Below are 13,305 nucleotides of genomic sequence, written 5' to 3'. Positions count from 1 at the left end.
ACCTTTGGAAGTATAATAGCTTTCACCCCTTTACAAAAGATTTGGAATACTTTTGCTAACGATATTTATGGACGTGTTTGCCAACGTGCTTTTGAAAGCTTTGGAGTTTTGAGCTTTTAGATTTAAAGAAAAGCTCAAATTTAAGAAAAAGAAATTTTATCTCAGAGTATGAGATTAAAGCATGTTTTTGGTAGATTAACCAAAAAAAACTAAATTTTAGATAAAAAATAACGTTTAATAAAATTTGTTGATAACTAGATGACATAAAATGACTTTAGCGGGAAATGACTATATAAGAGTATATTTGAAATTTATGGAAAAATCCTCATGAATTTATCATAAGTTATCTCAAATAGTTAAAAAAAGAAGAATTTAATAAGTTACTTTAATCGCCTCATCAAACACTATATTGCAATAAATTAAAAAAAATTAAGTCAGCTCCCAATACAACCTAAAGTTTTTATTTTAGAACATAAAGTTTTTTTTTCTCCAAAATAAACTTTAAGTAGTGTACACGCCTATTGTAACAAAATTACTAGACGTGTTTGGCAAAACTAACTGATAGTTAGTAGCTAGAATCAACAACTTTAATATTTTATATAAATGTTTGACAAAACGGCAGAAAACTTTTGATGTGTGTATAGTTACATAAAATGGCACCTATTTAAAATAAGGATCACGACTACAAGTAAAATTAATGACAATTTTGCAAACTGATTAAAAAAGCTTAATATTTTTTTTGAGTTTTTGTTAAATGCTAGTTTTTAGGTTTTTCAAAATGATCACCACTAACCACAAATATGTCAATATGATGGGATGTGAACGCGATTCCATTATAATGTGGTGAAATATGAAAGCACCATAATATATTATGGGTGAAATATGGTTTTGTGTGGTGATGAGGTGACAATGACATGACACCCATTATATGTGTGGTTAGTGATAATTATTCCGAAAGACTTTAGATTTGAAGGTTTTTTTTGGTTTAAACTAAAAGCTAAAAACTCATGCTCCCAAACAAAATTTTTTTGTTTATATCAAACTTTTTGTTAAAGCTAAAAGCTAGAAGATCCAAAAAACTCGCTAACATGACAAACATAGTAGTTCTTAAAATAATATGTAGCCTAGCCAAACACATTTACACAAATAAAAACGACTCCAGCTTCTAGCTATTTTTTGCTAAACATACCTTAATTTTTGAAAAATCCATATGAGAAAGTTTACCAATTGAAAATAATCTAATGTTAGAGATTTTAATTTCATGCATTTAGATGATTGAAACTTACAACACGTTAGATAGACTGAAATTTACAGGAGCATTAAATATGACCAATACAAAGCTCAAATACAAATACATGTCTCTAGTGTACACACATGCAAGCTAGTTTGAAACATTATGCTAAGTCATTCCAAGGATATAAACAATTCTTTTCAAAGATTTTACAAGTTTATAACTTTTTGAGTACTTTTGTTACCAAGTTCAAGCCTTGTAATTTTATCTTTTGGATCACATAAAACATATGACCAAACACTTTACTTCAAAAATCCTACCCCAAATGTTAGATTTCTCCTAGCACAACTCCATTCATCATCATTGAAAGAATCAATATATCCAATTCGCCAAAATTGTGAACCAAAAATCAAACAAACGATCACCTATTTAATAAAATCATAACAATCATCTAATTTTCTAAGTCTTACACAAGCTCAAAAAACAACAACTAACAAAAAATCAACTAGTGTCTATTAAATTGGAGCTCCACACTTTCTTTTTAAAATAATCATCATTCACTCCTCCTCCTTTCATTCTCATCTCCACCACCTTCCTGTGAGAGTTTGAATGCAAAGCCGGGACAAAACTTGGGCTAGCCGCCGGGCGGTACTCCGGGAACAACCGCCCGGATCTGTAGCGGACCCCACATGCATTACAAAGTGTTTTTGGGCCCATTGGGCCTTCTCTCCATTGTGGGGTTTTAGTTATCTCACAATGGCTGCATTTCTTGTTTTCATTGTTACCATTTTGTTGTTGACCAATATTTCTTCTCTTTTTCTTTTCCTTGACTTTTTGAAGAGGGATTGGTAGAGTTGACTTTGACCATGGATTCTCGGTCAGGGTTGACCTTGCCCGCTTCGTTCGAGTCCTGACCGGAATTGCTATTTCGGTTCCAAATGAGATTGTTTTGCCTGCTGAGCTGGACATTCTGCGTTCAAGGACTGAATCAGGGCTAGGTGCTTCAAAGGATCTTGGTTTTGATTTTTTTAAGGTTAGATCTTCTTCTTCATAAAGAATTGGCTGATGAGGTTTTGTGTCTTTCTGAGGATAAAATAGTCAACAAACATATAAATATAAAAAGTAAAAAAGAAAACCTCAAAAATAATCAAGGGTATGAAAAGCTACTTACAAGAAGATAACTTTCCGGGAAGGAATCTGCAGAGCCACCACCGCCATTGACATTGCCGACTGGCGGCGGGAGAATCTCTCTGAAAACTTCCGACGGGATAGGACCAAGTTTCTCCGCCCAATCTTCAACAAGAGCGTCTCCTTCCAAAGTCTCAACAGGGTAATCCAAGATATTAAGAATGTCACCCAAATAATCATCATCATCATACACCTGAGGATAATAATCAGCATCCGTATACATTCTACTCTTATCCTGGATGATAAACGGATTATAATTGAAAACAGAGATGATCAGAAGAGCCAAAAGTTGATGCATCTTTTTCTTTTTCTTTTTCTTATTCTTGTTCTTGTTCGTATGATTTTACTTCAAGTATGTGACTTGTGGAAGGAGAAACAAATCGTTTATATAACTGATGCACAACGCACAATATTATCAAGAAAAAGTCAAAAAAACAAACAAGGATAATTCATGTTTGACTTCGTGTATATCTCGTGAGAAAAGGTAAGCTATCAATTGGTAATTATACGTCATTGGGATCGAGATTAATAATAGATAAATTCACATATGGAATGAAGTGTTTCTTTGATTTAGGGCTCGTGTTAAAAAATCAAAAGACTTTTCTCACAATACAATCCGATTTTTCAGTAGAGATAAAAGTTAAGCATCTTGGGATTTAACCAAAAACCCTAAAATTAAGCAAACACAAAACAAAACCAAGATTATAATATCCGCAAATCAAGCATGCATTGTCTGAACGTTATCTCTTCGACAAATATAATCAGTATCTATTCATGGAAACTTAGGATAAAATAATACACACAAAAAAATTAAAAGTAAAAAGGAAAGTTTCGTATTCGTGATGTAAAACGGCGTCGTGATAAGGGTTTTAGGGTCACACACGGGTTTTGATTTTGCCCTAGAGTAGTAAGTAACACGATAGCGACTCGGAAAATGGGAAAGGGGCGTTGCAGAAACAAAAGGTGGAAACGCTAACTTTCGTCAGCCGTTTTGATTAATGGAACAAGGGACACAGTTGGAGAATCGAGAAACGAAACCTTAAGTTCGCGAAGAAATTCGAGAGAAATGTAGCGAAAATGGAGAAATGAAAACTCACCTGTGCGTCCATGGCGGAGCTACGTTTTTACAACATAGCAGTTTGAAGAATTTACACCGAGAGAGAGAGAGAGAGAGAGAGAGAGAGAGAGAGAGAGAGAGAGAAATGGTTGGTCTGTGTGTGTAAATATGAAGAGATGGTGGAAGTAAATTTTTAGGTTTAGGGAAAGGGGGGAAATGGAGGTGGTGGAGTAAATAGGGGTGATGGTGCATGGGATCACATGGTGGTCCACACTGTACCCGATTAAATTTTGTACTCTCCCAAAACATTAAAAGCAACATTTTTGTTTTTTCATTGTGTGTGAGAGTTGTGCACTATATAAAAATATTATATAAAATAAAAATATAAATAAATTTTAATTGGATGATAACCCGAAAGGATAAATTTTTATTTTTGTTTATATTAAATGTTAGATTCATATATAAGATGAGTAATTTTAAAATTAAAAGAAAAATTTATTAATAAAATTGATATATATTTATTATTATATTTAAATATATGTATAATTTAATCAAATGAAAAAAATCATAAAATAACATGTGGAGAATAAATAAAATGAAATAATAAGAAAAAACCTTGTGGCATAATGCATTAGAAGATGACAACGACAAAATCATATTTATTTATCAAGGAGAATTTAGTTATTGATTTTTTTCATGCTTGATTTACCTATGAATTATTTAAAAGTATTCATATTTTACCCTTATGATCGGCACAACCGTTCGTAGCGGATAATATGTACGCTTTCAAATAACTCATGGGTAAATCAAATATGAAAAAAGTTTAGTGGCTAAATATGAACAAAATTGAAAGTTCGTTATCTTTTCTATTCATTATCCATTTTTCAGAAAGTCAATAAGTATAAAAATATGTATATCAAATGTATAAATAATTTTAAAAATAGTTTTAAAACCTTCAAAATGAGTTTTTGAAAAGGCACATCCCTTTAGTTTAAAAAAATACTTCTTATTCATGCAAAATAATTATAAAATATAAACTAATCCAAACATTAAAAAAAACTTATAAACTTATAGCTAATTCAAATATTTTTTTTTAATTTTTTATCACCATATAAGCTAATAAATATTTTTTTTTATCTAAAAATGCTTATTGAGTTAAATAAGCAATCACAAACAACCCTTAATAAATTGAAATTTTCATGGCATTTCAAATGTCATTTACTAAAAACAACATGAATAAATCTTGTTGTATCCATTTTTATAAATTAATTTGTGTCTTATTATCCTTTAATGGAATTTTGTCACCAAACATTGAGATTGGATGCTAAAACTGTAATATCTTTTTTCTTTTTTTTAGAAAAACATGGAACACGAAAAACAAATATAACTTATGTTATCATATAAGCTGTGAAACTAAGAGTTATAAAAAGGCAGTAGACATGCTTGACATAAACTATAAGTTTCATTGTTCATACAAAGAATCAAATGACTATAAACTATATGTTAAAAAACCAGATGAGATAGGTGAAAAAAACGCTAATGCCAAAGAGATAGAGCAGGGGAGACGAGAGCTTGTGGATATGTTTACGTAACATAATAAGGGATGATAATTTGAAAGGGTAACAAACTTTCAATTTTGTTCACATTTAGTCACTAAACTTTTTCGTGCTTGATTTACCCATAAATTACTTGAAAGTTTTCACATTTTACTCTTATGACCTTTTGTAGGCGGTAATAAGGGTACAATATGAATAATTTAAAATAATTCATGGGAAAATAATTTCGAAATAACATAAATTCTAAAGAGGGAAAATAATTTTGAATGAAATTCTATAGAGAGAAAGCAGAAATCACATGAATTCTAGAGAGGGGAAATCGAATTAGAATAAAGATTAAAGAATTAATTCGATTTCTAGAACCAAAAACTCTCTCAAAGAAAGAAAACTTACAACATGAAATTTGATTAATGATTCACCAAATCAAAAATGTCATCATGGATCAATTTCTTGAAAACTTCAAACACCTAATCTAATACCACATTTAAGATCCCGAAATTGATCACGAATGTAGAAATATAATGATTATGTGAATCAAACAATATCAAGAACACGAGAAGTAAATAAAACAATTTAAGCTCTCATTAGTCTAGAAAGTTATTACAAAGTGAGTCTTGCAATATTTCTCTCACTAGACTAATCTCTCATGTTGTTACATAAATGGGAGCACTTCTTTTTCTATTTATAGGAAATGGTCAACCCATTACACATTCCTAAGAGGGTAAGCCTACATCACATCCAAGGAGAACTTTACACCCTAAGAGAAGATGGTGTCGAAAAAGCAAAATGATGATCCGGGTATTTTCTTCAAGGGAAATTGAGTAATCTAACCACTTTTTTTAATGTATATTTGAAAAGAAAATAACCTTTTTTTTTTGCAAAAAATGACCATTTGTCCAGAATGGAGCATTCCGAACCAAGAAAAAACATTTTTTTAACTAACTTCGGAATGGAATTCCAGATTCCGGACCAACATTCCGGATTTTAGACTAAAAATTCGGATTTCGGAAAAAAAACTCCGAAATTTCAAGAACAGGTCCGAAATCTGAAGAACAATCCCGGAATTTTGAGAAAAAATTGTTTTTGTTTCAATTTTACAAAAAATTAAACAAATATAGTAAATGTGAACTATATATATATATATATATATATATATATATATATATATATATATATATATATATATATATATATATATATATATATATATATATATATATATATATACTATATTAATGCATACAATCATACATTTTAATGAAAAACAGTGATATTAATACTTAGAAATGAACATTTTCAACATAATGAGAATATTTTTTCAAAAATAATTGGTAAAAAACCTAAAAAAATCCGGAATTTGAAGATCAAACCCGAAATGGAACATTTCGGAATTGAGCATTCTTCAAAAAAAATTGAAAAGTGGTATGGAATGTGAATAGTGATCCGAAATGAGGCGTTTAGAAGAAAGTGGTCATTTTTCAAAAACTAAAAAAACGGTTATTTTTAAAAATAGGCTCATTTATAAATGTTAGTTTACTCAATTTCCCTTTCTTCAAACTTTCTCTTTAATTATTATGTTAAATATATTATGCATGCCTCTATGGTGAATCATCTGGACCTATATTTGTGAACTTCTTTGAGATGAAAACACCCAAACTTTATAGTTTAACCTTGTGTGTCTAATTCTTTTATCCGCTTCTATGTGGGAAAAAACAATCTAAGCGTTAGCAAAGTGGTGTATTGTGTGAAAGACATAAGTTATGGAAATACCTGGCAAATTAGAGTAGAGACCCACTCAAATCGTGGAATGTGAAACTTGATGGTGAAGTCAAGACTCCATGTGTATGTGTGTATGCGATGTTATGGCGCAAACAACATTTCTAATGCATGTAACTTGACAAAATCAGATAGCTTTCTGCAAAACAAGTTTTATAAGAAGAATCTTAAGGGGTGGATAACTACCCATGGGATTGGAGAGGTTTGAAAGCAACCATCAACTCATTCCATTGTCTTCCATGAGGAGATCTGCAAAACACATGCCCTTAAAAGCAAGCATCAACTCAAATATTCCTTTTACACCCATCTATCTAACCATGCTTTACACATTTAAAACAAACTTATAACTTTGAGGAATAAGTAGGGGAATCAAACATGATATTTATATCCATATAAACTTTTTATCACTGATTATCCCTTATAATTTCCACAACATAACTTCATAGTCTTCTATAATTTTATATCAAAGTCCCGTCCAACTCATTCAATACATGTTTCCTTGCATTTTTACATCGACCAACACTAACATTCAAGTTAAATTTATTAGATAATTAGACTTTTATTTTCCTTAAACTGGGTTTTGGGTTCTTTAAAATTTCATTGCCAAAGTGTTTTCCTATCGCTACATGTTAAAATCAAACCAAAGTTGAAAGCTCTAGAACAATAATATTAAACATTTAATGACTTAATTTGGAGAGATCTTTCTTCACCCATCCATGAAGCCAAAAGTTTAAAAGGATGTGATGGACATTTGATACATTTAAAACACCTAACTAACAACTTATTTGCGTAATTCTTTTCATACAAAAGGTTATATCAATTTTCCACTGCATAATTACTTAAATTTTTTTGAAAGCAACCATCAACTCAAATATTCCTTTTACACCCTTCTATCTAACCATAATTTACACATTTAAAACAAACTTATACTTTGAGGAATAAGTAGGGGAATCAAGCATGATATCCACATCTATATGAACTTTTATCACTGATTATAGCCCTTATAGTTTCCACAATATAACTTCATAGTCTTCTATAATGCTATATCAAAGTCCCACCCAACTTATTCGGTACATGTTTCCTTGCATTTGTACATTGACCAACACTAACATTCATGTTAAATTTATGAGATAATTAGGCTTTTATTTTCTTAAACTGGTTTTGGGTTCTTTAAAATTTCATTGCCAAAGTGTTTTCCTATCACTACATGTTAAAATCGAGCCAATGTTGAAAGTTCGAGAACAACAATGTGCAACATTTAATGACTTAATTTGGAAAGATCTTTCTTCACCCACCCATGAACCCCAAAGCCTAAAAGGATGTGATGGACGTTTGATACCTTTAAAACACCTAACTAACAACTTATTTGCGTCATTCTTTTCATACAAAAGGTTATGTCGATTTTCCACTGCATAATTAATTTTTTTTATGTTCCTTAGTGGTTAAGAATTTCATAACTAAAATATGCAACATTTATTGATTTCATGTTTTTCATCATGTATAAGATACACATGACCTTCATTATCTTAATTTTCCTTTGGGTCAGTTGGTCACTATCGCTTTCAGAATCACTAATTTTAGTCTTGACATCAACACAAACTTTGTCCAAAAAAGCTTCCCAGTTTTCTTGTTCAATGTTGCCACCTCTAATCTTTTTTCGTGATCATATGGAAGATGATTTATTACCTTTGAATTGACATCCTCATCGAAATCTTAACCTTCATTCTCATCATTTTCATATTGTAATTGTTTCTCATAAATAAAATCAAGTATATATAAGTTCATTTAAGTGATCAATATATATATATATATATATATATATATATATATATATATATATATATATATATATATATATATATATATATATATATATACTAACCCTACTATCATTAACATAAATAATTTTAAGAAATTCACTATAATCAACATCAACTTTCATATTTTTTTAAACAATCAACCAAAGTTTCACGAGTAAGGCAACAATAAACATCATTGCAACTCTTTTTTAGGCTTAGGTAGGAATGTAACTTTGTAGTGAACATCCATGGTTAACAACTTATTTAGAGACAAACTTGACGTCATCATCTTCGAATTTTCACTACTACGTTATGAAATGAAGCTTCGTCTTCATTCATGGATGAGATGATTTTTGATTGTTGCTATAATCAACCCAAATCGAAACCCGAATTTAGCATCTACAAAATGTTTTGAGGAGTCAATACGAAACAATCTATCAACCTAAGTATCCATGTTAGACCTTTAATCTACAAATCAACAAGATAACCGACAATACATGTTATTGTCGGTCATAATGTTAGTTTTTGATATAAAATGAAAGTTTAATAGTAGATTTAAAATAAAAATGATTAAATTTGTAAAAAACCAACCTATAAAGCCTTATCCCTTATTTAAACTACAAATTTATATATTTTATTGATCTCTTATGTAAATACAACATTAAACATCTATCTTCAAATATTTACTTTTAAACTCTTTAAGTTTCATACGATTTATTGTAATTAATATTAGATAAATAATATTTGATAACTTATTTTAAGGTTGTGAATTATATTTGAGAAAAGAAAATGACTTCTAATCGATGGATTATTCAACTCTTAAAGGATTATTTGTATTATATAAATATTTTGTTTGGCAAAACACAAAGATAGATAATACGGAGGCTTAGGAATAATATTACGTTCGATTCTTGCAATATACAGAGGGACACACTTTTTAATACGATTGTTCTTTTTTTTTTTCCCCTTTATTTGGTTTAAATTTAGATGTTTCATTTTTATTTCTTGGAACGAGTGGATGCAAACTCCTGTATAAGTTTTTTTCCCTTCTAGCAATTGGCTAGAAGTGTGAATATACAGTTTGTGATACTGTTCAAAAAAAAAACACACACAAAGAGAAATAATAGTTGAAACTTTAAATATTTGATACAAAACTAAAGTCACGTTATTTTTAGTTCAATTTTATGAAGAAAGGGTCTTCAAGAATATATTTGGAGCTCCCATTAGCCAATTTATGAAATTGAGAACCAATAAATGAGTTTCAACTTAAAAAATTTATCCCTCGCAATTCGCAAAGGAAAGCAAGTAACCTTGGTAAATACTATAATTTTGGCTTGTGATATTATGATTCTGATACAAAGATAATAATATATCTGGGCACTTTGGAAAATAAATTTGTGATCGAGACCATCGAATTATTGATAATTTTATTTATATAAATTATTGAAGAGCAAGGAAGATACAGGACTTGTGTCATCATGTCCCCACAACAATACATTTACACCTCCATCACCATCAAAAATCAAAATCATTGCAAACCACCTTGGCACCTTCACCCCCCATCTATTTATGTTGCTTACTGTTCTGTAGCAGTGGATTCCTATTTTAAAGTTGGAAAATAACTTAGGTTAACAAAGTTATAATTTTTATCAAAAGATTTCATTAATTTTTTTTCTTACACATTATAATATCATTAACCTTGTTAAAAAAGAAAAAAGAAATACAACCATCACTTACTGTAGCATGTTTAACTCATTTTTTAGCAAAAAAAATAATAATATTGATATGGGTATTATCATGCCAAGAGGGTTGTCTTAGAAGAGTAACAAAGTTTTAGTTTCGTCAAAAAATACAGGATAAATATATTTTTTTTAAAACTTTTTGTTCTTATATATATATATATATATATATATATATATATATATATATATATATATATGACTGTTATATACCTAAACTTAGGTATAAAACCTCTTAAACAACATAGTTTTAAACAAAACAAATCCAATTTCATTTTTTCTTAATTTTGTTTTAATATATTACCATTGAATTGAGTTAAATTATGAAATGAAAAAGATCAATCATATATCTTTTTATTGCAAAAAAAATTATTGAAGTTTATAGGGAAAGTAAAAAACAAATATATTTTTAACGAATATAACTCAAACGTTTTTTTTTTTTTTTAATTGAAAAACTATATCCAATGATTTGTGAAGATCTTGATTGAGTTATTGGATGTTCTTTTTTTTTAGTTTTTATTGTATTTGTTTTTATTTAAAATTTAATAAGATTGAGTAAATGGTCATTACTTTTAATGTTTTAAGTTCTTAAACACAATGAAGAAAAAGAACATAAATTCGATCGGTTTAGCAAGTCACATGATTAAAGAAGAATAATATGCAAGATATCATGATTAGTTTAGATATAACTGATCAAAACTACATAGTTTGGAGGGTTTTATATATAAGTTTAGGTACATAACAACCACATTTTTCCTAAGCCCTATATATATATATATATATATATATATATATATATATATATATATATATATATAAGCTTAGGTTATTCTATTTAAACTAATTATTGTGTTATTTTATACATAAATGTGGGCCAATCATTTTATTTAATTTAAGAAAGTGATTAATATATATTAGTAAATTAAAAATAATTGAAAAATACCATCTAATTTCATTCTAAGGGTATTATAGACAATTGAGATAAATTTAAAAAAGGAAAATTCCATATTTTTTTTGGGATAATTAACTCTCTTGATTTTAAAATAATAATTTTTTTAATTACTTTAATTTTAATTATAACCTAATTTTTATAATTAAACCCTATTTTATTATGTTAGAATCAGATTCTCTACAAATTTCAGGATACGTATTTCTATTAGAATGATATTCTATGAGAATGCCAACGCCGACTAATAACATATTTTTGGATTCAACTTCAAATTTTTCATTACATTCTTAAAAAACTAAAAACTTTATTTAATAGTCTATGACAATGAAATACTCACTAATAACAAATAAAAATATGTATATTATTCGACCTTAATATTCTAGAGAGTGTATTATTACATATACTCCTATCATTCTATTGTAGATTATTCTATCAGAAGAATAACTTTTTCCTTGATCATCCATGAAATTATACATTTAACGAAAATAACTGCCATGAATCAAATCATGTAAGAATAATATTCTCTGAGAATGCTTAGAATCACTTTCAAATTTGCGGTCCGTTCTTCAAGCATCAACTTCTGTCAAAACAAAACCAAATTGTAGTTTAGATTCCAACAGAATTGAAATTCATGATTCCATTCCAACCGAATTGGAATTCATGATTCCATTCCGACAGAATTGGAATTCATGATTCTTTTTATCTTCTTCATGTCAATCTCAAGAATTGTACCACATGTTTATGTTTTCTTTCCTATAGATCACAATGTAATCCATATCTATCAAAATTCACAACTATACAATAAGATCATCAAGATAATTGATTTTTTTTATCTATTTAACTAGTAAAACCCAATCAAAAGAAACATACCCAATCAAAGAAGAGATCATTACCATTGTTCTTCCTTCTCTTTTCTGCCAAATGAAGCAACCAAAGCCTTCCCTGTTCTTCCTTCTCTTTTCTGGAGAAAGAAACTCTCTCTCACTTTATTCCTCTGTCCTTCCCTCCACTTTATTCCATTCAAAAGCAACAAGGTTTTAATTTTACTTGATCGTTTGTTCTAATTCATTCATAAAATGTACTTGTTCGAGGTATGTATCTAATAGCATACCTGAGATAGATTTATACATAATTTTAATCTAACTATAGTCCTCATATCTAATCTTCAATAACGATTGTAGAAGGACTAAATGAAAGACAATATCTACTTATCTAATTGCTTTAACAAATCCACATTATCTAATTCCAGAAGAAATTATGTCAATCCGAATTTCTGAAAACCCTAATTCCCAAAAGTCAATTGAATCCCCAACGAAAAGCAGTGCATTAGACATAAATGTAATACAGACAAACAAGAACGATATCTCGAAACACTAACATCATATAATTACGATTGAACTAACTTGAATCAACAAAATCAAATAGGAAAAAAAAGGTACTTATAAACAAAAGGAGATGAACCATGTCTGAAGAAGTATAAGAATATAAAGAAACTTGAACCTTCAGGCGGAATAGATAAAGCCGTTTGTCGAGAGCTTTAACAACGTATTCTTCCGTCGAGTCAATTCTTGGATTAGTGTCTAAGTCCATAACTATTTTGGTAAGTACTTGACCCGATTATGAGCATGATCCTTTTGGGTTGCCTTCACCATAGCAATATGTAGGATGAATTAAGGAGAGAAAGGTTTAAATATGATTTATTAATATATTATGAGAATAATATATTAAAAGAGAAATCATATTGTATAATTAATATTAGTCAAGAATTAATTGATAATTAATTTTGTGGCTAAAAGAGATTAATTAAATATAGGGGACTGGACTGCAATTATTGGATAATTGAGTTAGTGGGCTAAGGAATGCTAAAGGAACAAGGGGTGAACAAAATTATGATGGGAGCCCATGATATTTTCGTCCATGGCCTTATCCCAGAAGGTTCCATGGGCTACTTAGAGTTTAAGCTATCCATTAGGGTTTTGACTGAAACCCTAACAGCCCACACAAGTATAT

At 29.2% G+C, this 13,305-nt stretch overlaps 1 protein-coding gene across 4 annotated transcripts; it reads right to left on the bottom strand.

The window, feature by feature from the left end:
- Positions 1 to 1,640: 1,640 nt before the first annotated feature.
- LOC111886032 (GATA transcription factor 8) lies at positions 1,641 to 3,680 on the bottom strand. Of its 4 annotated transcripts, none has more exons than XM_023882271.3 (3): positions 3,517 to 3,680; positions 2,403 to 2,654; positions 1,641 to 2,314 (listed from the first exon to the last, which is right to left on the bottom strand). In XM_023882271.3, the coding sequence occupies exons 1-3, from the start codon at positions 3,526 to 3,528 to the stop codon at positions 1,733 to 1,735; spliced, it is 846 nt and encodes a 281-aa protein (XP_023738039.1). In that variant the 5' UTR covers positions 3,529 to 3,680; the 3' UTR covers positions 1,641 to 1,732. The 4 variants fall into 4 exon arrangements, with proteins under 4 accessions (XP_023738039.1, XP_023738040.1, XP_023738038.1 ...); XM_023882272.2 differs by having other exon boundaries at positions 2,403 to 2,612; positions 3,517 to 3,677; XM_023882270.3 differs by having other exon boundaries at positions 2,403 to 2,811; positions 3,517 to 3,673.
- Between the last annotated feature and the right edge of the window lie 9,625 nt (positions 3,681 to 13,305).

The sequence above is a fragment of the Lactuca sativa genome, chromosome 1, assembly GCF_002870075.4.
Source record: "Lactuca sativa cultivar Salinas chromosome 1, Lsat_Salinas_v11, whole genome shotgun sequence".
NCBI lineage: Eukaryota > Viridiplantae > Streptophyta > Magnoliopsida > Asterales > Asteraceae > Lactuca > Lactuca sativa.
Note: the sequence above shows the minus strand (reverse complement) of the source record. Positions and strands in the feature narration are given on the sequence as shown.

What these genes read in the sequence shown, in the direction of transcription:
- LOC111886032 (XM_052771386.1), bottom strand. Translation starts at nt 2,717, where the DNA reads ATGCATCAACTTTTGGCTCTTCTGATCATCTCTGTTTTCAATTATAAT. An exon ending in TCCCGGAAAGTTATCTTCTT is followed by an intron (nt 2,315 to 2,402) that starts GTAAGTAGCTTT and finishes TTTTATCCTCAG; the next exon opens with AAAGACACAAAACCTCATCA.